Source organism: Macadamia integrifolia, unplaced genomic scaffold, assembly GCF_013358625.1.
Source record: "Macadamia integrifolia cultivar HAES 741 unplaced genomic scaffold, SCU_Mint_v3 scaffold151, whole genome shotgun sequence".
NCBI lineage: Eukaryota > Viridiplantae > Streptophyta > Magnoliopsida > Proteales > Proteaceae > Macadamia > Macadamia integrifolia.
In genome coordinates, this window is record NW_024868240.1 from 146,192 (window position 1) to 169,633 (window position 23,442).

At 35.4% G+C, this 23,442-nt stretch overlaps 1 protein-coding gene across 2 annotated transcripts; it reads right to left on the reverse strand.

The window, feature by feature from the left end:
* Window positions 1–1,940: 1,940 nt before the first annotated feature.
* LOC122064004 (uncharacterized protein At1g28695-like) lies at window positions 1,941–4,976 on the reverse strand. Of its 2 annotated transcripts, XM_042627696.1 has the most exons (4): window positions 4,736–4,976; window positions 4,208–4,594; window positions 2,988–3,120; window positions 1,941–2,421 (listed from the first exon to the last, which is right to left on the reverse strand). In XM_042627696.1, the coding sequence occupies exons 1-4, from the start codon at window positions 4,844–4,846 to the stop codon at window positions 2,078–2,080; spliced, it is 975 nt and encodes a 324-aa protein (XP_042483630.1). In that variant the 5' UTR covers window positions 4,847–4,976; the 3' UTR covers window positions 1,941–2,077. The 2 variants fall into 2 exon arrangements, with proteins under 2 accessions (XP_042483630.1, XP_042483629.1); XM_042627695.1 differs by lacking the exon at window positions 1,941–2,421 and having other exon boundaries at window positions 2,564–3,120.
* Window positions 4,977–23,442: the final 18,466 nt, after the last annotated feature.

Genomic DNA, 23,442 nt, shown 5'->3' on the forward strand with positions numbered 1-23,442 from the left:
CTCACATCACTCTCTTGCCAAGAGCCCAGGAAAAGAAAAAAAATTGATCTACTTTTGTTTGCATTTTGCATTTTGGCCTAAATTCTGTTGTTCTTCGATATTCAATCCAACCAATTAATTGGAAAGGATCTTTTTCATAAAACCATGCAAATGATATCTAGGCCTACAACAATATGACAGCTGATAGTTTCTTCTTCTTCTTTTTTGGGCAAAAATGACAGCCGATAGTAAAGAACACCAATCCCAATCCTTTCCCTCATCAACTTTCTCTTCTAGCAAACGGTTAACAATATGGGGAAAAGGTTTATGTGGGGGAGTGTAGCCCGACAACTAGACACATGGGGGGAAAAATGACCAACCCCCCATGAAAAGTAAAAGGAAAATGATATTTCTGCCAATGCTTCTTCATGCACTTTCATTGGTTCTTGCGGAAGACTGCATTCCCACAAGAAACATTTCCCCAAAAATTGATTTTTTTTTTTAATGGTCCACGTTGGAAGTAGCATATTTTTTGATCCCCTTTTAGAAAGGGTAATCTATTATCTTATCATCTAGGGTTCTAAGTATTGGTATTGGATTGGTTGGATTGTATTAGAATTGGCCAAGGCTAATTCGATAATTCGTCAATCTTGACATCGATATCGGATCAAGGTTAAAAGTAAAGCTTAATCGACCAATCTAGGCGGATATAGACCAACACAGATCGGTATCGATATAGACAAAAACCGATATTAATCCTATTCCCGAGATCTAAATCCGTGATCTATGTCATCAACCATCATTTTATGAGACCATGTGAAAAAAAGAGAGTGGACCAAGTACTCGTACAAGAGCCATACTCGTATGGGACTGATCCACACAGATGGAAACCACCCAAGGAAAAACCTTGTGATAGATTCCATCTGTGTGAATTAGACAATATGAGAATCGAGAACCTGATCCATACTAAAAAAAAGAAAAAAGAAAAAAAAAAGGGCCAAATCCATTGCTTATTGATTTTGATAGTTTTTTTCCCCAAATTGGAAATTGAATTCCATTACTTATTCATTTTGATAGTTTTTTTCCCAAATTGGAAAGTGGAAAGGTTGGGTCTAGGGCTGCACATTGGACCGGGTCAGCCGACAAGTCGCCTAATCCAACTCAAAATTTTATACTAATTTTGTCTATTTCTTTCCAACACACAACCCACCCAATGCAAGTTATTGAAAACCTCAGACCTCAATTCATCGTATTGAAAACCTCAAATCTATACCTTACCAGAAAAAAAAAAAAAAAAAAAAAAAACCAACCTATATACGATGAATTTTTTGATTTAATTTCTGATTAGATAAATATCACAAGAAATTATATTATATTTTAATTTTGCCTCCCTTCCCTACCTGGGGCTTGGGCTTTAGGTTTTCCTTTGGTATTGGTATCAACCTTTATGGGTCGAAGACACAACACAAAAATCCAAAAATTTCCTTAGTCCAAAGGTTTTTTTTTTGGTTAAAGGAAGTTTATTGAGGAGTGAGGCACAAGGCTTTTTTTTTCCCTGCTAACAACGGGTATCCAGACCTTTTGGCCTGACTAATCCCGCAAGCCCATATTGACCTCACAACCTCATGGATCGGGTCATATTGGGGTTGAATGAGAACCATTTAACTTTCACTAAAAAATAGTGAAGAGCACTAAACACCCCGTGTGAGTGGCCTAAGGTGTGCCTAGTGGGAGTCGAACTCAGAACGTTCAAGTTTACGACTCGTACCAAGTTTTGGTAGACACATGCAGCTTCACTTACACAGAGATTGTGAAGTCAAGGAGTGGAGTTTGGCCAATCTGTCCGTTCACTTACGGTTGATAGGGCCTTCCTAGCTAGGGTATGAGCTACACAGTTAGCTTCCCTGGGAATATATTCAAAAAACACATGATTTAAGATTACAGGACATATTTAGGATAGCTTGGTTTATAGGATCCACAGCATAAGGAAAGGTAGATGATTTCTCATTAAGGTAGCGGATCAGTTCGGAGCTATCAGATTAAATCTGAACTTTTGAAGTGTTGTTTTCCAGTGCTTGTAGCATACCCAACCTGATTGTCAAAGCCTCTCTGTAATAATTTCTGTAAAATAAGATGGGACTGAGATAGCAAAAATCTGAGCTCCCATTGCTGATCTTCCAATCACCCCCAAACCTCCTGTGTTGGTCTCATCATCATATGCCGCGTTACAGTTGATCTTCAAGAGGTCAGCTTGAGGTGGTGTCCAGTGTTGAGGAGAAAAATGTTGCTGAGTAGGAGATGAGTTGTTGCAGTTGGATGATAATTTAGAAGCTTCCCAAAATTCATTGTGAGAGCGTTGAGCAGCTTGAAAGACTTCAATGGGAGACCAACCTTTCCTTAGTCCAAAGGTTGTGGTATTGGTTTCTTTGAGGGAAAAATAATCTAAATACATCGATATTGGTCATGATATCGATTCTGATACAACAATAACAACAGCAAAAACAATAAATTTAGCCATATATCAATTTAATAGGGTCGACTACATGGATCCAAACGAAAGAAAATAGAAAAAGTGAGGTCTAAAATGAAAAATGAACATTAACAAATAAAAGAAATTCAATCAAAGTATTTTTTTTTTCTAGTTCAAATCTACCATGAATGGATACATGCATTATGTTCAGACCACTTAGATGTGTGATTAGCAGAGTCCTTAAATTTCCTCCAATCTCTAAGAACATCAGCTAGATCAGCCATTTTAGCATTTAGACCACGACAACAGTTTGCATGAACAGTGGTCACTGCATTAAAATCTGGGCTATCTTGACAGAATCCACTAAAATAGACTGTTTCCAAAATTCTCAATCTTAACCCTAATTCTCTAAACACACCACGATGCATCATATTCACTAGCACATCTTGTTCTTTCAATCCTGGAGAATCATTTCTCATAGCATGCCACTGTTCAAATAGAGCAATGGTTTTGTTGTTGGATCTAATGAAGTAGAAACCTGTATTAATTTGGTTGGCTTCAGAACGTGAGTTTCCATTGAAGCCATCACAACTGATTTGGAGATCATCTTCAGCTTCTTCATCTTTGATCAGTTTCAAGAATGGATTCCTTAGCCACATAACATCTGTATCCTACAAAAATATTGCATCAAACAATGAGATCTCATATGGAATAAATTCTTCCAAGCCGGGTTCTCCGAAAAAGGCCAGGTTGATTAGGGTTTACTCATACATGACCGGAATCGACTGAACCCTAAAAAAAAAGAAGTCGATTATTTGAATTGGGAATCAAATCCAGTCTGATTTTTAGAGCCATGATTATGAAACAATCATGGGGCAAGTGATAAGTATACTTTCCAACTGTAAAATATCAAGTTTCACATTAAATGTAAACTTAAGGATGTCATTTATTGGTTTGCTTTCTATTCGGTTTAAGATACAAAATGTAGAAATCAAAATCGATCGAGAATAGAAACATGTTTAAAAGCAAAATTCAGTTTCATATATCTGCTTCCTTATTCATTTTAGGTCATATTTTAGGTGTATGAGCCAACTTTTTTTATATCTTCACAAAAAAAAAAAAAAAAAAAAAAAAAAAAAAAAAAAAAAAAAAAAAAAAAAAAAAAAAAAAAAAAAAAAGAGAAAAAAAAGAAAAAAAAGAAAAAAAGAAAAAAGAAGAAGAAGAAGAAGAAGAAAAGAAAAGAAAGAAAGAAGTAGTTAAGAGTTATAATCAACTGAACATTTTTCAAACATTAAAGAGGAATATAATTTATCATCCACATTGATCGAAATATTTAAAAATAGTTTTAACTAATTCTTTATTCGATTCGAAAATAGATAATTCAGTTTGATTCAACAAGTTTAGTCATGAAACCGAAAACAAATCACAAAAAAAATTCAGGTTTTAAAATCAAAATCGAATCAATTAATTTCAGTTTGATTTGATTTGATTTTAAACCACGGATATCCACAACCCACGGATATCCACAACCACATACTAGTAAGATCAAACAGGTTGGGTTATTAAAATCTGATATTTTTATATTGAATTCATATCAGTAGACAAATCTGAAAAAATAATTGATTTTAAAACCAAATATATATCTACAACACAAAAACTGATTCTTTCAATTAAATGGGCTATAAGTACTCTAAAATTAAGTCTCATGGAGTTTCTTTCTCTAATATTAAAAAATTTTCAGTTACCTAAAGTACGTACCGTGAAGATAAAGTTGTAGCCATGCTTGAGAACATCACCAAGGAATTGGGTTCTCTTCCACATCACCATTATGAAATCTTTAGACATGTAAATTTTCTCCTCTCTGAAATCCACACCTTCTGTCACCAATCTGTAGCAGTGAAACCTCAAGAACTTGCACCTATCATAAGCCACTTGATCCATTGCCACAACCAGAAGGTGATCCAACAAGCCTCTTGTATCTTCTCCTAACCAGAAGCCTTCTAAGAACAGATCAAACATTGTCTTCTCCAGATTATCCCTCTGAATATAAGCTTTGTTTACTATAGCTATTATCACAGTCTTATTCCCCATTGAAGCTCTGTCCAAAGCTATTGTAAGTTCATCTTTGGGAATGCTTATGTTGGTCTGATGATATATGACCCAAAAAATATTTAAAAAAAAAAAATAATAATAATAATAAAATAAAATAAAATTCAGATTTCACAAAACCCATTTTCTAATTCAATAAGAAAAAGTTTTTAAGGGGAAAAAAAGATGTGTACTTACCAGAGACTTGGAGAAGGAAGGAGGAGACCATATGCAAAGATAGAGTAGTCCAGAGAAAAGAATAGAAATCACAGCCAAATGAGCCATGCTACCCTTAGAGAAGTAATCCATGATTGTGCCTAGAAACTGACTAGTCCGGCAAAAATAACCTCTAGTGTTTGGGATTTCTGCCGTTTCAGTTCTCCAATATGTAACTCTTTTAAATGGAGATTAATGGGAGTGGTATGGGAAGGGAGGGAGCCTCTGCCTGCACTGTAATTTTCACCTTTTAGTGTTGTTACTAATTGGTGATAAAGATCATCCCAGCCAATGAGTTTTCAAAAAATTACCAAAATTATCATTTGGATCAATCTTCTCCTTGATTGTATTAATGTAAATCATTAAGATAGTAAAAGGGGAAAGTCTTTTTCCTAAGGGGAAATATGCCATAAAAGGAGCATCTCTGCCTGGGATCCCAACTGTTAAAACAGTGGAGCCTAATTATTTATTTTTGGAAATAATTAAAAATAAAAAATCCTATTTTTGGAGATGGTCTTTGAGAATGATTTGTGTAGCATATACAGGTCTACGAATTTTCACTCTTCGATTAGAGGGTTTTGATGAATTATTGTTAAAAAAATCACAAAAAAATGCATTTGTTGATGGAAATTATAGATTTTATGAATTTATTAAATATAAAAATAAAAATTGGATTTTGATGGCAGAGATATGTGATGTGTATTTATACATTCATGATCAACAAAATTTTCTATTGCAAGTATGTGTTATATTTCATAAAAGAAAAACCATTACTTTTATTTTTACTTCATATTTTTATACAAGTATCAACTTTATTGTGAAAAAGAAAAAAGAAGAAGAAGAAGAAAAAGAAGGTACAAACTCCAAAAGTTAATAGAATTACACTTGTTTACAATATTTGAGTTGTTATCTTTCACAATAATGTGACGCGGTCTCGTTTTATTTTGGAAGATTATGAAATTTCTCTCTTCCCAAATCTGGCATATGATGGAGCAAAAGGTGATTTGATTTGACCAATGGCCCACTTAATCATCGCCGAACTCTACCGGCCTCAACCCACTTGGCCTCATCAAGGAAGCTTGATTTAGCACTATAAAAAGGGTGCCACATCTTTAAAGTGTCATTTCAAATTTGACTACTAAAGTTACAATGGAAGTTTACCCAAAAGAAATTACAATGGAAGAAGAGACGATCTCGGCCCTCTATACAAAGCGAACAAAAGCAATAAAAAGAGTTTACCAATGCAGTGATATATATAATTTTTGAATTATTAGATTATTTTTAGTGCATTTGAAAATTTTACTATTTTTCCAGCTAATTCACTAGTCGATCCCGAAAAGTGAATCAGAAGCAAGGGCATTGGCTCAATTTAGAAGGTTGGATCGAAATTGAAAATCCACTAAGTGATTTTGACTCTATTATATATTCATTACTTAAAAGAGATTGATAATCTTACTTTTTTTGCCCCTTATTTTATTCTCAAACGTTATTTTAAAATCACAACAACTTCGCAGAGGTATCATTCAGACACTTTCTTACTCTTGATGACCAAATAGATAATCAATGTGAGTCTTCTAATTCTGTTTAGGGAGTATACAGCTGCTTTTCTTCTTGCTTCGCCAGTATTGATAGGTTATTCCAACTGGTTGAAGGTAGTTTTGAAGAATATACCTCTGCTTTCTGCCTTCCGATTTTAGAGCAGTTGTTTCTCGATCTCTAGCTGTTTATTGGCTTTCTGCTTTTAGGTTAGCCTAACCTATGAGGTGATAGGACCACCTTTGACCACCCTGAGTTCCGGATTTGGAAGAACTACCTAGCTGTATTCAAGTTGGATTAGAATATCAATGGTGACAAGCCACTTTTGGGGTCAAGCAACTCGATTCAAACTGGAATCGATCCATTAGGAGTCATAGCCGGCCCACCCATTAATTTATTGGTTCTGTTTTGGGTTTAGTTTTTAATTTATTGGTTCTGTTTTGGATTTAGTTTTTGTAAGTGATTAGTTTATTGGTTTAGATCGATAGACCAACAGAGAATCGTAGGAATGAATTTCAATAAATTTTTATAATCATTGGATCTTGAAAATGTACAAGTGTCACGTGCATAGAGAAAATTGCGCAAGAATCGCACGATTATGAATTAGAGAGGATCAGAATCCAAATTGAAATCGCTATACCCGATATATATATATATATATATATATATTTTGTGCATAAACTTAAGATTTGAAATCTATTTATATTAGAGATTCAAACTAAATTGTAAAAGTTATCACAAAGTGCAGGTTTCCAAGAGAGATTCGTATTGTTGTTTCATTAAGTTGAAATGTGATAGCTTGATGACTTCCTGAACTGATCCACATTAGCCTACGTGCCGCCATTTTTCTTCATTGTCCAACAACAATTTCCATGAGTAAAAATGGATCGATATCTCTTTCTACCTACCTACAAAGAAATTTGTTGCAAACATGTGTATCAAAAGATCCAAAAGCTGCCAACACATAGTAATTTGGACAAAATTTTTCTTCACTAGTGGGTGAACGATAGGATGGTCCAAATGGAACCCCACCTCTCTCCCCTCTATTGTTTGGGGTCACAATAAGCTGCAGTGAATCCATTCACTGTGACTTTAGAAAGACTTGATCGTAGTTATTTCCTCTTTTATTGAAGTAAACGTTCCAAAATTCCTCTAGAGTTTATTAACATACTAACATCTAGCAAAGTGTCCCTAACTTGAGAAATATCAATACAAAACTTCTATGGATCATCTCCAACTCTTAAGGCCCGTTTGATAACATTTCAAGAAACGCGTTTCTGTCGTTTCTGTTTCTAGAAACAGCAGAAACGGAGTAAAAAACGTTTGATAAAACTGTTCCGTTTCACTTATTTTTAGAAATAGAAATATAAATTTTTTCTTATTTATGATTCAAGAAACGACTTAGGCGAAACAAGTTCAACTTGTTTCGCCGTTTCTAGAAACGACTTGTGGCCATTCTTTCATTGGTTACTATCAACTTCTAAAAACATGACTTATCAAACACCTTCAATTCCGTTTCTGTTTCTAGAAACGGAAATTTATGTTTCTGTCGTTTCTTGAAACAGAAACAGCGACAGAAACGGCAGAAATGTTATCAAACGGGCCCTTAGAGACCATGACGTTGCAGTCACCAATTCTTTTGATCCATCTTCTACATATATTCCCCATAGCTACATATGCTTTTATCTTAAAGGATATCCAAAACACTCATTTCTCTTACAATGATTTGGGATATTTGCATTGGTTATCTGTACGCTTATGAATGACATTTAATTATTTGAATACGTAGAAAAATATATTTTGTTATTTATATGCTCAAATAAGATTTTTTTTTTCCAATTTATTTTAGACACTATATAGTGCATTGAACTGATTAGGAACAAGAATCAGCCCAACCATGAGTGAGCTGTTCCAATTCTTAGGTGAATGATACTTGGGTTCCTCTTCCTTCAAGCTTTATTAAGATTAAAATTGGATGGCTCTTGCTTAGATGCACCTGGTCACACAGGAGCAGGAGGTGTTTTTCGAAATTCTTTGGGTGGCTTCATTAACGGTTGTTGTCGAAGCTTTGACAGTCCACCAAGCTCTCCAGATACATATTCAGAGGTAATATCAGTTTGTAATCTTAGAAAGCTATTTTCTTTTGGTTGTTTACTTGCTTTGGAAAAGGTATTTGGATCCCCTATGGAGGATATATAACTACCATAAGTTTGGATTGCAAGACTTTTGTTCACATTTTGTTGACATTCATTGTACATATCTATCATCAAGGCAATTCAATAGCCTCAAAGCAATGCAATGTTTTTATTTGGGACTATCCCTGGTAGGAACAAAACAAGTAGCTGCAAACCCTGCTTGCAACCAAAGAAATGGAATCTTGAATGGTAGTTTTTAAAATACTAAAATCCAAGAGGGTATTTGTGAGACGAAGGGGGGAAGGTGAATAAAATTACCCTTTAAGATTCCCTTAGTTATCTAACATAAAATTTTCATATCACTCTTCCACTTGACAAAAATAAAGCATTCATTAAGAGAATTTTTTTCTTTTTTCACACATTTGATTGGATGATTTAGCCAAAAAAAAAAAAAAAAGAACTTTTCCCAAAAGAAAAGAAAGAGAAATATTTAGGCAGACTCTCTTTGGTATGATTTGTTTCTATATTTTTTTCCTATTTATTGAAAATAATTTTATACAAAAATTTATGATCTAAAAAACAGAACCTGTTTGGTTACTATTATATAGAATTGATTATGAAATGAAAAATAGGTTTGGGATTCTTATGTTTCAAAACAATTTCTATAATAAATACGACTTGATTGATATACATAAGACCAATCCTGGCTGAGGCAATTCGTCGAACACTTGAGACCCTTAATCAACACAAAATTCTTACCAACGGGAAAAACACAAACCAGCAAGCATTATAAATTCTGGTTGGAAATTTCTTCTCAATGAATAGGCATTTGCTGATATTTTAACGAGGACTAGAGGTATCATAAACCCAACTCCCTTGAAAGTAATCACACCCACTCATTTCTATTATGCCCTTCACATTCAAAGGTTGGAGAAAAAACGCCACCAGAAGTAGCAGAAAAGCTTCAGCTCCGGCAGCAAGAAAACACCCATTATGGCTATAAATTAAATCTGAGCCATTGAGGGAGGATGAGGATACCTATGGTGTTGGGTTTTCTTTCTAAAGGAAACGACGAGAGTGAGGAACCCTTCTCAGCCCCCAAATCTGATTTTGAAATGGAATAGATGAAAGGAATCTAAATCAAAAGCAAGACATACCCAAATGAAAAATGAGAAATTAGTCGTCCTTTTGCCTTACATAGATCGATTGGTGACTTGATTATTAATGCTATTTGTTTTCTAAACACCCTTAGCAGTAGCAGATGACAGAGGAGACGACAAGTGGATAAGGGAAAGAGTTGCAGTACTGGAAGGACAGGATGGCACCGCTAGGAGGGGCTTGCCATCGTTGATGAGGCAATCGTCATATACAGTGGAGGTGTTTGAATAATTGTTGGAAAATCAGGTTTTTTGACTCGATTCGTTCGGTCAAAATCTTAGCAAGTCGACCTGGTTAAACCCAAGCAAGTCGAGTCGTATATTTTCTATTATATATCATACTATTATATAAAAGTATGTACTCATGTTTCGTGGCTAATCTTTTTTTTGACAATTTTATCCTTCTTACTTATTTAAATACGTCATCTTTTTCATTATCTTTTTTGTTAAACCTTTCTATTTTTTTGATATTGTTGGTACCCTTTATATATTTTTTTAATATTTATATATTTTCTAAATTTTAGTTTTTTTATTCCTATCACATTCATTTCCTTATCTCTCCCTCCCTTTTTCTCACTTTCCTTTTCTCCTTCACCTCTCACACGTTCTAGAAAAATCTATATCTTTGCTTTTTTTTTGGTAAAGAAATCTATATCTTTCTTAAAGAAAAAAAAAAAAGTTGAATACAAGAGATAGTTGCAAAAAGAGCAGAGCAGAGTAGAGTCTCAAGCTTCGATTTTGCCTCCCCTTCTTCTTAACTAAGNTGTCCATGAAAATGAAAAAGGTTACCTCATTATCAATGAAGATTAACAACATATGAGAGAGAGAGAGAGAGAGAGAGAGAGAGAGAATATTATAAACGAGGCCGATTTCATAGAGCAAATCACAAAACAAGCTGTGATTTGCCCTCTCTCTCTCTCTCTCTCTCTCTCTCTCTCTCTCTCTCTCTCTCTCTCTCTCTCTCTCTCTCTCTCTCTCTCTTATTTTTATTGTTAATGTATAGAGACTATCTATTCTTAACAGTTCGGACTTTTAACAGGAAAACTTTACATAACATCATAATAGGAAGATCAAGTGTTCGACTCTTGAGAAGTTTATCATAAGAGTTTTTCCGACATTCTTTCTCCTTCAGTGCCACACAAAGGAAATATCACATGAGTTTCACATGCGTAGAGCCGTAGATCATGGAATCTTAACCTACATGTGTAGGAGAGTATTGATATATACATTGACACTATCTTTCCTTAATAGTTCAAACTTTTAGAATGAAAACTTTATAAATGTATACATCAACACTAACTAATAATTCACGTATTCATAATAAATCTCTCTCTCAAAATAGTTTACTAAAGGTGACTACGCAGGATCATGACTGGAACTAAAAGCACAAAACAAATAATTTTTCCATCCCCCGTGATCAGACCATTTGCAGTCATTTTCAACTGTTTTCTTGCTTTTGTCTCAAAGTTTGAGATTTAATCCTTGGGCTTTGGCTAGATCCTAGGGAATCTTAACTGTTAAAACAGATTTTACTTAATTAAGTTGGATCAGGTGGGAATAAGCCCGCATCATTGGGTTTAGTTGTGTTGTCTTTCGAATCTGATCAATTCCTATGATCTAATAATTCCCATGATCAATAGGAATTGATCAGATCCCTATATTAAGCTAATAATGTGGACAAGAACTCTCATGAAACACAGAAATGGAATGAAATTGACATAGTAGCACACTTTACACTTTAGAGACCTCTCTACTTATTAATAAATCTATCCATGCCTCCATGGTCTCAATTTTTATTTATTTATTTATTTTTTTTAACCCTCGAAATTTTACATCATAATATTTCTTCACCTAACACAAGTCTATAAATTATCAAAAGAAAATATTTATATCACTCTCTTATATTTTCCTTGTATTTTCTTGAACTCCTCTCTTCAAATATATATAATTTTATTTTTTTAATTCCCTCTAAAATGAAAACTTTTACCTCTCTTTCTCCTCTTTTAGTTTCCAGTTCTTAAATAATCCAAGCTCATTCCTTCCCCTCCCACAACCCCCTCTAGTGGCATCTCCCCCAAACTTTTGCCCTACCACCACCTCTATAACCATTGGGAAAATAATAGCCGAAAGATTTGAACTTGAAACCTCCTGGTGAGCATAGGTTTTGCACACCATAACTGTACCAACTACACCAACTGCACTAGGCAGTTGCTGTTAGGAGGATACGACTTCATCAATCTCCCCATAAACAATACCAGAACGGGGCAATGGTATCCTCCCCGAAAAACCATGGTGGCTGACACATGGCGTCTATCATTACGGAGCCTCGAGAGCGTCAAATGTCTCTCTATCTAGATCGTTCGTTTCGATGAATCTTGGTCGTTGATTATGGAACTACATTAGAGATCGAATCTGTAGGGTATTTGAACTCGTCCGAATCTGCAGTTGGTGGCTAGAGCATTGGGGTCCAGGTCATCCAACACTTGCCGTTGTAACTTGAGTGTTTTATTTTCCTTTTCTGCCCTTTCCCTCCTCCTTTGGAAAAAATCCCCTCGTCCTCTTGTTTCCAATCGGTCAAGGCTGATACCATTTTGTTCCAATTTTTAAAACATGCATGTAGAAATGCAACCCTAAAACGATGCAGAAGACAATGAAAAAACAAGAACAAACAATGCACACAGGTTTACGAGGTTCAACAAGATTGCTTACAACCTCGGTGAGATGAGATCTTGCTTCACTATTAATAGAGAATAGGGTTACAACCCTCGTCCTTACACCTCTCAGTATTTCTTGCTTTACAGAGAAAGAAACCCTTACTACAAATATATAGCGAAAACCCCTAATCTAGAAAGTACAAAACCACCGTCCTTCCTGTCGAGGAGCCTGCACCAGTACTTTCTGGATTAAAATATGATGGAATACAAGACATCGTACACTAACAATGCAGTCAAGAATTGCATTTTTTTTTTTTTTTTACTTTTAATGAAGGAGACAATCAAGAGTTGCATTGAATGGCTAATTAAGGTTTTTGTTTTGGGGGAGAGGGGTGGGAGTTGTAAGCCATTGGATAAATAATTCTTCCCAACGAATTGGTTATTTTCTAAATATGAATAAGGGATTTTATATTAAATTCACCCATCATTTAACGTAATCCGATAGATAAAAGATCCTCTAGGACAAGAGTAGTCTATAGGAGTTTAAACCTCGACCACTCAAATTTGTCCTAGTTTAACTATTCTCATGAATCAATTTTAATTAGTTGAGAAAAGACCAAGTTGTTGTTGTTTAACTCTTCTCATGAAGTGTAAATGCTTGGTTTCAGATCTACCTATACTCATTCCCCGCACTTGGACCTCTCATGGTCAATAAGAAATCTAACCTCCACCACTTAAGTTTCCCCTGTCTTGCCTCTAACAAGGTCTTCATGGTGTAATCATTTAAGCAACAAAGAAAAAGGTGAAATGGTATTATAATGAAATTCATAATCAATAACTTAGAAGGAAAAAGAATCCTATCAGCTGGTGTCGGCAACACCAATGCACGAGAGCATCTTCAGCACACTACTCAGGGGCATTGTGATCTTTTCGTATCAACCTGTATCTACACTTAAGCAACAATAAATTGACAGGATTCTTTTTCCATAACCTAATTAGAATATATACAATCTAACTTCAGTTGAATCATGTTGAGATGATTTTAATTCTCCAAGATTTGACTCAAATAGGCTATAAGAGTTCAAACCTCCACCACATAAATAAGCCGTAGTTTAACTCTTCTAATGAATTTTTAATGCTTTGGTTTCATATTTCTACCTGTTAAACTCATCTCACTGGGAACTAACATGGCCCATAAGAAATTGATCCACCACCACACTTGAGCTTTCTCTCTGGTCTCTACCTCTAAAGAAGTCTTTATGGCTGGCATTGAGCCATGGAAAAAGGGGAACAAAGTAAATGATAATGGACCTCATAATTAGAAACTTATAATCTATACAATCTAATAGTTAAAAGCAGAAGCTTTGTGTAAGAGAATTAAGAAAAAAAGCATCCATAAAGGGTCCAATCATCCAAATAGATGGATAATATTTTCCTTTTTCAACAAAAAGTGTGAAACAACTTTTTATGGGACCTTATCAAAATCCATATCCAAACGTAGACCAATCTGCAGAATTTTATCCACAATTTAAGAGGAATTTATCCCATTTATCTTGTGGTTATAAAAGTTATATAGGTAAATCAATATCTTTCTTCTTTAGCAAAAGCTACGTCACTGCATGCATGCATGGTTGTTGGACAATTCAAACATTGTAATCTCCCATCTTTCATTTAAGGTATCATCACACAACATCAATCAACCTTTTCTCCTCCTTTTTTTTTTTTTTTTAGGGGCCCACTAGATCACACTTATTCCTACATTACTATTAATAGTACTAACTCAACAAGAGTGGGGGAATAGGAGGGTCGAACTCTTGATTTTTCTTAAACTTACGCTAGACCCAACTGTCTAACCGTCCACCATTAAGCTAGAAGTTCATCCTCCTCCACTCAAACGCTAGTGAGTGAACAAAATATTTTTAGAATAACATAAATAGAATAAGCATTTTTCTTTGGTGTTTGGAGACCATAATGAATCCAGATAATTTTGGACTAGTCAAATTAAGGACTTTTTTATTGTAAATGTTCAAAGGGATTTTATCAATTAAGTTGCACTAGGCAAAATTAATCTATAATGGATAAAAGAACCTTGGGAAAGGAAGGCTTTCAAAAGCCCGGGTGAGTATAACTAGTAACTTTTTAATAAATGATATCAATTTATTACAAAGAAGAGAATATATATATATATATATATATATATAAACAAGCAAGAAGGGGAGCAAGACCTCTAAGGCACAAGAAGGTCCCAAGAATCCAAGAGGGAAATGACCCTCGCCTAGAAGCCCACATTAATACTGACCTTACAACATAATCTAAAAGACCCTTGAGGATGCACACCCCATATCTGCCCACTAGTAAAATATTCCTTTGAGTTTCCGTACACTCTAGGAAACAATGCCCCCTATATCGATCCTCCACATCTACTCTGGATATATTATCTTTAAGATAGATGGTCAAGAAGACCTTGTTTTGACACTACAATGAACCCGGTTAAGTTTGGAATGGTCAAAGGATTCTTTTTTAGTGCAACTGAAAGGGAATTTATAATGAATAAAAGAACCATGGGAAAGGATGGCTCTCAAAAGCCCTGGTGTGTGTAACTCACTGCCCATTTAGTTATACTGGGGCCTTGTGGGCATGTAAGTTTACTGCTCTATTCCACTTTTTTGGTCGTAAGAATTTGAATTATTCAAAGGGGGCACAATAGACGAATGCGTGCAAATTAAGGGATACTATTGGGTTATTTTATATTGGAAACTGATTTGCAATTTCTCGATTACACCGTAGGAGATATCTATAGTCTTGAGAACAATGTCACATGACAAACTCAGACCTCTTATGCCTTTGACATGTATACCAATTGTGGTTTGAACCAGCTCTTGACTAAGTTTTTCTTTCGTAAAAATGGAATATTGTTGGGTTATAAAGATACGTTCATTCGCTCAATTACAAATATACATATATTTTCCTACATGCTCCTATGTTTAAAAAAAAAAAAAAATGTAAAAGGCAGTGTGGTTCCTACTCCTAGAAACAAAGTGGGGTAAAATGACTGTCTGATCCCTCCCCTACACTGATGTACGAGCCACACTACCTTTCACAAAACCCTATCCCTAAAAACATATATACTATTGAGATCAACTAGGCAATGAGAACTAGATGGGCTAATCTACATTGGCCTGGATCTAAACTGTAGTTGATCCAACTAATCCAACCTCCTGTTAAGATGTGCAAATGGTCTTCAGTTTTATTGGGTTGAAAAATGAAGGCATTGGACGAGAAGCCCAAGACCCAAACCTATTTCACTTTTGGATTGAGGCAAAATGGCAACTCCCAATTTCATATGTGATCAGTAAGTGAACAGATTCAAGCACACAAAGGCCCAAGCTCGACCTATGGTGCAGTCAGTGAGAGTTGCACAACTTGGACCATCTGATGAGTACAATGGGCTGAAATTTGAACTATAATGGGCCGGGCTTTGGCTTGGTTCAATTCATAATTAATTAGTTGTCAAATCTGTTTGATGAGTTTTAATGTTGAAATAAAAGCTATTGGAGGATTAGAAATTTAATTAAGGAAAAATCACAATATTACTCAATAATGATTTTTCTTAAAATAAATTATCCATTCAACCTTTTGTATAATTAAATTACCCAAAATAAAGATAGGTATTACAAAACTCTCCAAAACAATGCCCCTCCTATAGAATGGGATGCCAAGTGTGTTATGTGGTGAGATGGGGTTAAGCTGATTTGAATCGAGAGATTTAATTATTCCAACGACTATCGTGCACTCTTCCATATTTCTGAATTTTCAAAACTCTAATTTACCCCTTGACAAACTTTGACTAATAGAAAAATGGCTTGTGATTAAGGGAACTATGAGTCTACCTATCCATAATATTTAGGCACCATCTGATCTGCCATGTGGAAGAACTTTAAAGGTTGTTTAGGTAAGGTGCTTTATAAGTGAACCGTGTCAAAAACCTATAACCAAATAAAAGATGGCAAAAGTTTTCTTATTCAGACTCACAAGACTAGAGAGTATCTCTAGACTATAACCATGTTTCATCACATGGAAGAGTGACATGGAAATCTTGATCATGTGGGTATCTAGAAAACGGCCAGGATTGAAAATATATGAAATTTCAGACTAGAACTCAATTATACGCCTTTCCTTGTATTTGCATATCCCCTTAAATCTTCAATCATCCTTTCTTTTTATAAAAATTTTCACTGTATTTTTTAATTCGTATTTTGTCACTTAGCCACTGAGAACTTACTTAGTGAATAAGAGACCTTGGGATCACCTATCAAAAAAATTTCAGCTCAATCTAATCCGCCATAATAGCCATATGATAGATATTTGTATCAATTAATTTTGTTGGATTAAAAAAACTTCATTCATGAGAGCCTCTGATTTGGTATTTTTAAAGGGAGGGGATCCTTACAATCCTTTAGGTTTATTTTCTTTTTATAAATAAGTCATGGTAGGTACCATAGGTAACTTCAATTAATACCGTGGTTTTTGCTCAGTGACAAACACAGCAATTTTTTAGCACTAATAGCTTGGACTAAGGTTTAAGGATTCATAATTGAACATGGAATCAGATTTTATCTATTTCTATCAATCGAAATCAATTGGCATAGGCCAGAGTCAATCGAAACCCTAGAAATTGAAATTGAGAAGAAGTAAATATTCTCCTCCCCCCACCTCCAATCCAAAATCTACGGATTTTTAGAGCTTTTTAGATATCTTGGGATCTTGCTATACGATGTAAGTTACATTGATTTTTATTTATATTAGCGTCTAAGAGAAGTAAATAATAGCAAAGTTGAAGTTAAACCTGATTAATGGGCAATAAGAAAGGATTGGGATAAGGTTTGATCGATTTCAAGTCAAATCCGACATCTAACCCACTAGGAAAATAGTTGCCACAATGCCAGAGTAGTGTTTCTCTCTCACATGAGGTTTTCTGTTTTTATCTCTCTCATATTTTAGCCATGTGGGTCTCATATGGATGAAACATTTCTTTGTATATATTCTCCATATTTTGGCTTTGTGAGAACCCTCTCTCCCAAAAAATAATATGGGAAAAGGTTTTCTGAGTCACTGGTTGGACATGTACGCCAGTACCATTGTGTTTGTCTCTCTCCTCATTGCATATAATGATTTTACTTCCCTTTTTTGTCCAACACCCTATTGGTGTGCTCCCTTATGTCATTTGCTCTTAGAACCCTCTTCAAATAATATATAAAGGAAATTATATAGAAAAATATCCTCCCAATTAATTGGGCGTCCAATAAGTGATCCAAGGGTTGGGAGGACTTAGGGATATGTGCCTATGTATGGAGATGTGTCTCAACCGACATCAATATGATACAGATCAGTTCAATAAGGATTGGTGGGTATCGAACACTTTTGTCCTTGTTTTTTTTTTTTTAAGTATTTTTTTACCGTTTTACCCCTGGAACTATTTAGGTAACCTACTCATATTGATCAGGTATCAGTATCAGTCTACCAATATGATACGACCGATATGATATCGATACTTGAAACCATACTCCAACCTTTAGATCACTAATTTGGCACCCAATTAATTGCCAAGCCAAATCCAAAATGTATAGCCTACCTTTTTTTTTTTTAGGAAAGGGGTAGGGGTGGAGGTGACCACAATCGAAGCAAGCATTTAAAGTCAAACTTTTCTTTTAACCCGAATATTATCTGGGACTCAGGGAAACCTCTAAAATTATATTAAATAAGAGAAACAATATAAAAAGAGAAAATTGCATTGCCACCCCCTGAACTTCGGTCGTTATTCAACGCCACCCCCTGGACTTTTCGAAACGTCAAAGCCACCCCCTAAAAATTCAAAAAATTTCAAATCGGTCCCTGCCGTTAGCCGACCGTGAGAAATGAAGGAAAACCGGTTAGTTTTTTTCTAATATACCCAAAATACCCCCACCTATTGTGAGAGGACAATATTGCCCTCTCCTAAACCCATACCCATCTCACATCTCTCATCTCTCATCTCACTCCTCTCACTCACTCGGCCGGACAAGAAGAAGAAGAAGACGAAGACCCACCTGCAACGCGATTCTCCCCTCCTCCGGCGTGCGATTCTGAATTCCATTCGAAAACCAATCATGGCTCCTGCATTGGAAGAATTACCCTCTCAAGCTCCACCTGAAGGAGAAAAGGAAGAAGAAGCCTCCGTCGTCGTCGTCGTCGTCGGCGTCGGGTCGGCGTCGGCGTCTGCGTCTGCGTCGGCGTCGGGGTTGTTGAGCAGTCCAGGGTGGAAGTGGGGCGTTTAACATCTGGGTCTGAAACCTCGGTGAGTTGCAATACTTCTAAAGAAACAAACGAACTGAAGCATGCGGTGACTGTGCCTGACCTTCCCGATCTCATCGTATCGACTCCGTCGTGTTTCAGTATGAATTATTTAAATATACTAAAGGGTGATTTACAAGGAAACCATGGCCGCTGGGAGAAGAAAATCAAGGGTTGAGATCTACAGAAAGAAAAGATTATTGGCCTCTGTAAAACCACGTACTTGCAGAGATGATGATCATAGCTGATTTCTTCTTCCAAATTTTTTGTATATGACATTAGTTGACCATCGAGATTATAATTTCTGTTTTTTAAAATTTTTTAGTTATCAGGAAATTTAAAAACTAAATATATAGAGAGAGCTTAGAAGAAGACTTTGAGATTCCAATCCAAGTGCAGAAAGATAGATGGCCTACGCACCCTCTTCCCTCTCCTATTTGGGGAGAATTGCACGCCGGAGGAGGGGAGAATTGCACGCCGGAGGAGGGGAGAATCGCGTTGCAGGTGGGTCTTCGTCTTCTTCTTCTTCTTGTCCGGCCGAGTGAGTGAGAGGAGTGAGATGAGAGATGAGAGATGAGAGATGTGAGATGGTTATGGGTTTAGGAGAGGGCAATATTGTCCTCTCACAATAGGTGGGGGTATTTTGGGTATATTAGAAAAAAAATAACCGGTTTTCCTTCATTTCTCACGGTCGGCTAACGGCAGGGACCGATTTGAAATTTTTTGAATTTTTAGGGGGTGGGATTGACGTTTCGAAAAGTCCAGGGGGTGACGTTGAATAACGACCGAAGTTCAGGAGGTGGCAATGCAATTTTCTCATATAAAAAAGAAACAAAGGGGCAACATAACCTGCCTTATCCCAACCCATGAGATACAAATCACTTTGACACTTACAAAACCCAAAATAAAAACCTGCAAAAAAGAAATATTACATTCTAAAGATTGGTAAGCCCGCTTTATCCTCCTGAATGATGGAACTAATATTAGATGGGAGAGTATTATCACTATGAAAAATCAAATTTATAAGAAATTTATATGTAAAGTTAGCTAACCAATCAGTTGCATGATTGCTTTCCTAAAATAAAAAAGGAGATATGAACTCTCAGAACATTTAAAGTCACACTCACACTCAATTAGATAGATTACGTCACTCAGCAGCCAAAAAGGAAGAAGAAGAAGAAGAAGAAGAAGAAGAAGAAAAAGAATAAAAAACGGTAAATGTAACGTAATTGATGGGAGCTGCCTACTATTGCTGTCTTTGTAATACATATTTGGTCTAACAAGGTGTCCAATGATTTTGATAGGTTGTTAAGACCAAATTACTCTCTTTCCCCAATTCCTTTTTGACCATCATTAGAAGTGGGAAGTAGAATTGCAACTACTTTCAAGTTATCTCCACCGCCTCCACCTCCCTATAGTTTCTTCTTCTTCCTCTTCGCTTTCAAAGGTCTCTTTTCGGCTACTATAGTGAGTTTACTAGCTTTTTAACACAGAAGTCATCAGACTCTCTCTCTCTCTCTCATATATGAAAACACTTCTTGCTGTATAGCCACATGGATGGATGATTGGGTTGATGACTTAAGGTTTCATTATATTTTATTTGTTTAAGTTTGTATGTTTTATGTAAAACTCTGGTAGGGATTTCATTTTCTTCAGGAGGATATGGGTTGAAGGTTGAAACACTTTCACTAGTGATTTTATTTATTTACTTATTTACACATAGAGCAGATCCCCTGCGTATACGTGCTGGCTGCATAGATGGTCTAATGCCAACACATGTTACATTTTTTTTCACCCCTTAAATGATAACAAGTGGGATAGATATTAAGAGATGCAATTGACCCAATGGTAAGGTACGAATGCTACAACATGTTGATCCATTGATCATAACAATCTCTCACATTCTTGGGGTAAGGTTACGTAATTCCCCCAACCTCAAATTTAGGAGCTTCATACATTGGTTACACTTTTTTTTTTTTTATACAAATATATATATATATATATTTTTTTTTTTTGATAACATTTTTATACAAATATTGACACTTAGATGCAGGGTGTTTGGTTCGGTAAATTTTTGGGATGACATTCTTTAGAATGATAATTCTTAATTTTTGGAGTTGTTTGGTTCCAGTAGGATGATTCTCATAAGTGAGCATCCTACTACCCATGAATGACCATATTACAAAAGATGTGTTCCAAATCTGAGTTCACCTCAACACTTAAACTCAGATTTGAGCAACCTTTTTACCACCTAGTATAAAAGGAGAAAGCGGAAAGACGATCTCTACGAAAGCCAATATCTCAACCCGCGAGAAACATGCACTAGCCTTAAGGCAACCAAACGATTTTTCAGAAAGAAACATAATTAAAAAGAATGTCTATTAAAAGATTGATATTCATATTCGATACATACACCATTTGATTTACCAAACCAAACACCCCCTCAAAAGCCCACACAAAAATTAGTTGGAGGGATCTTATCAAGTATTAATAAAAGGAATTTAAATAATAAAAACTTCGAAATAGAAATAGGGCGACATTAGAAAATAGAGAAAACTAAGAAAATATGGAAAAATAGGGTAACCCCAAAAAAATCAATTAATAAGCAACAAATTTATTTAACCCTTTTTCTAGAGGGGATTAGCTGCATCCAAACATGGTTAATCCCTGCTTAAGAGAGAGAGGCTTTGGAACATAGATGTTATTAGGTACTAATATGCTAATTAAAAACTTTAAGGCTGATAGAATACATTAAATCAAGCCCTTCAATGAACATATCCTATACTAGGTTAACCCAATTCAGCTTCCATACCTCAAATTGGGTCCCACCAACCACACACTGTTGACTAATGGTTTATAACTCGTTTAAGCCATTTAACCTGATTCTAGTATATTTATAACCTAATGGACAATTAGCCCATTTAAAGCCCAATTACCATGAACCCAACTGACTGTATAGCAGTGTTGGGAAAGTTCTTAAACAACCTTCGCAAGCCAGGTTTTCCTGTGGGTTGATTGCCTTCTTTATCCCATTGGTCCATCTCCCTTCTTACTACCTAAAATCATGTCTAGAGAAATAGAATCTCAAATGATATTTTGAAAAATATAAAATCAATGGTTAGGCTTGGATTGAGATATCTTAGCCAAACCTTGGATCAAGCCAGGTTTGGGTTTTCAAAAACTCAACCCAACTATGTTTGGTTGTACCCCTAATTCTAACAGTCGCATAGATAGAATAGGTTTGGATTAATCACTTTGGCAATTTCAAAACCAAATTTAATAATCATATGCCCCCTCTTTGATGGTCGCCCATTTACAATACTTCATTAATTTTCTTATTTGATTAATTTTATTTTATATTTAAATTGACATAGAGCAAGATACTTTAAGGTCTACCTGTTCACTAGATTCGGACCTATCTAACATGTCATGTGACTCAAAAATAATAAAAAATGTGAGTCCATACAAGAACATATCTTAACCATGGAGCAATGTTTCTCCCTTGAAAGATTAAACTTGAATCATATATTAACCTTTTTTTTTTTTTGGTAAAAATCATATATTAACCTAGAAAGTTTTCTTTCACCCACTAGCTAGGATCCTTATTACCCCCACCTCCTCCCATGCCGATGCCCATGCCTATGCCCATGTTGGAGGTCTAAAACACCTTCCATCATTCCCTGACACCCTTTCAGGGACAATGATGGCTATTGAAGAGAATTTCCTTCTCCGTCTGTGCCTTAAGAAAAACTCTATCCTTGACCATACCATATGTATATTCAATTTGGGTGTGAAACGGGATGAGATGATTGCCTGCAAGGGAGGGATCCAAAGTTTTATCCATCTCCTAGTTATGGACCTTTTATTTGTTTCAAAAGTAGATATAGCTTTTACTTTCAGGCTCCAACAGATTTATTCACCAGGAAAAACAAAATACTTCAACAAGGATTTCCCTTGGAAGTGGATATAGTTGTACTTAGAAGACGAGGTTGGAATGGTGCTTGCAAAAGAGAAGATTAGAATATTAGAAGTAGAAAAACCAAGCTGGGCCCTTCTATATATTGCCCTATATCTATTCAAGGCATCAGAGAGAACCCTTGACCACAAAGACTTTGACTTTGTAGGAGATTGAACAAGACATCCAAACTAAACCATGGGTTATAATATATATATATATATATATTTATATATTCTCCTTTTGTGTGGGACAATATGGGTCTTAAAGTGTTTTGACCTAAGGAGGGATATGCAAAATATAGAATGAGGAAAGTCTAGAGCATAACATTAGTTGTATCTTATTCATCAAAACAGAATTGGATTGATACATTAGATGAGGTCCATTAAGGCTGTGTTTGGTGTGCATTCTTGGAATACATTATAGGTCAATAATGAATTCCAATAAATCATCAAATATAGTCTTAATTTTTCACCTATGATCTTACACATCTGCATATTTATCTAACGTATATTTATCATCTCGATCACCTTCTCAATCTCAATATTTTGTGAGTTAAGGGGACCCTACTCCTTGTGGTTCTCAATTTTGTTGTTAAAGAGAATGATCTATATGACTATACTTTAATACATTTGAAATAATTAGTGAATATTTTGAAATTAAGGCTGTGTTTGGCATGATTCTTTGGAATGCATTATCGACCCAGAATGAATTCCAAGAATGTACACCAAACACTGCCTAAGTCTTCCTAGTTGCAATCATACATAACATCACACTCAAGCCTACATGTTTTTTGTTTTGCAGGAACGAAATTAATGCCCTAAGTCCTATTGGATACTTTGAAAGCTAATTTTGCTTTAATTTATTGATGAAAAAAAAATTCTTGATGCTTGCTTCATTTGTTTTGCCATAAAAAAACAAA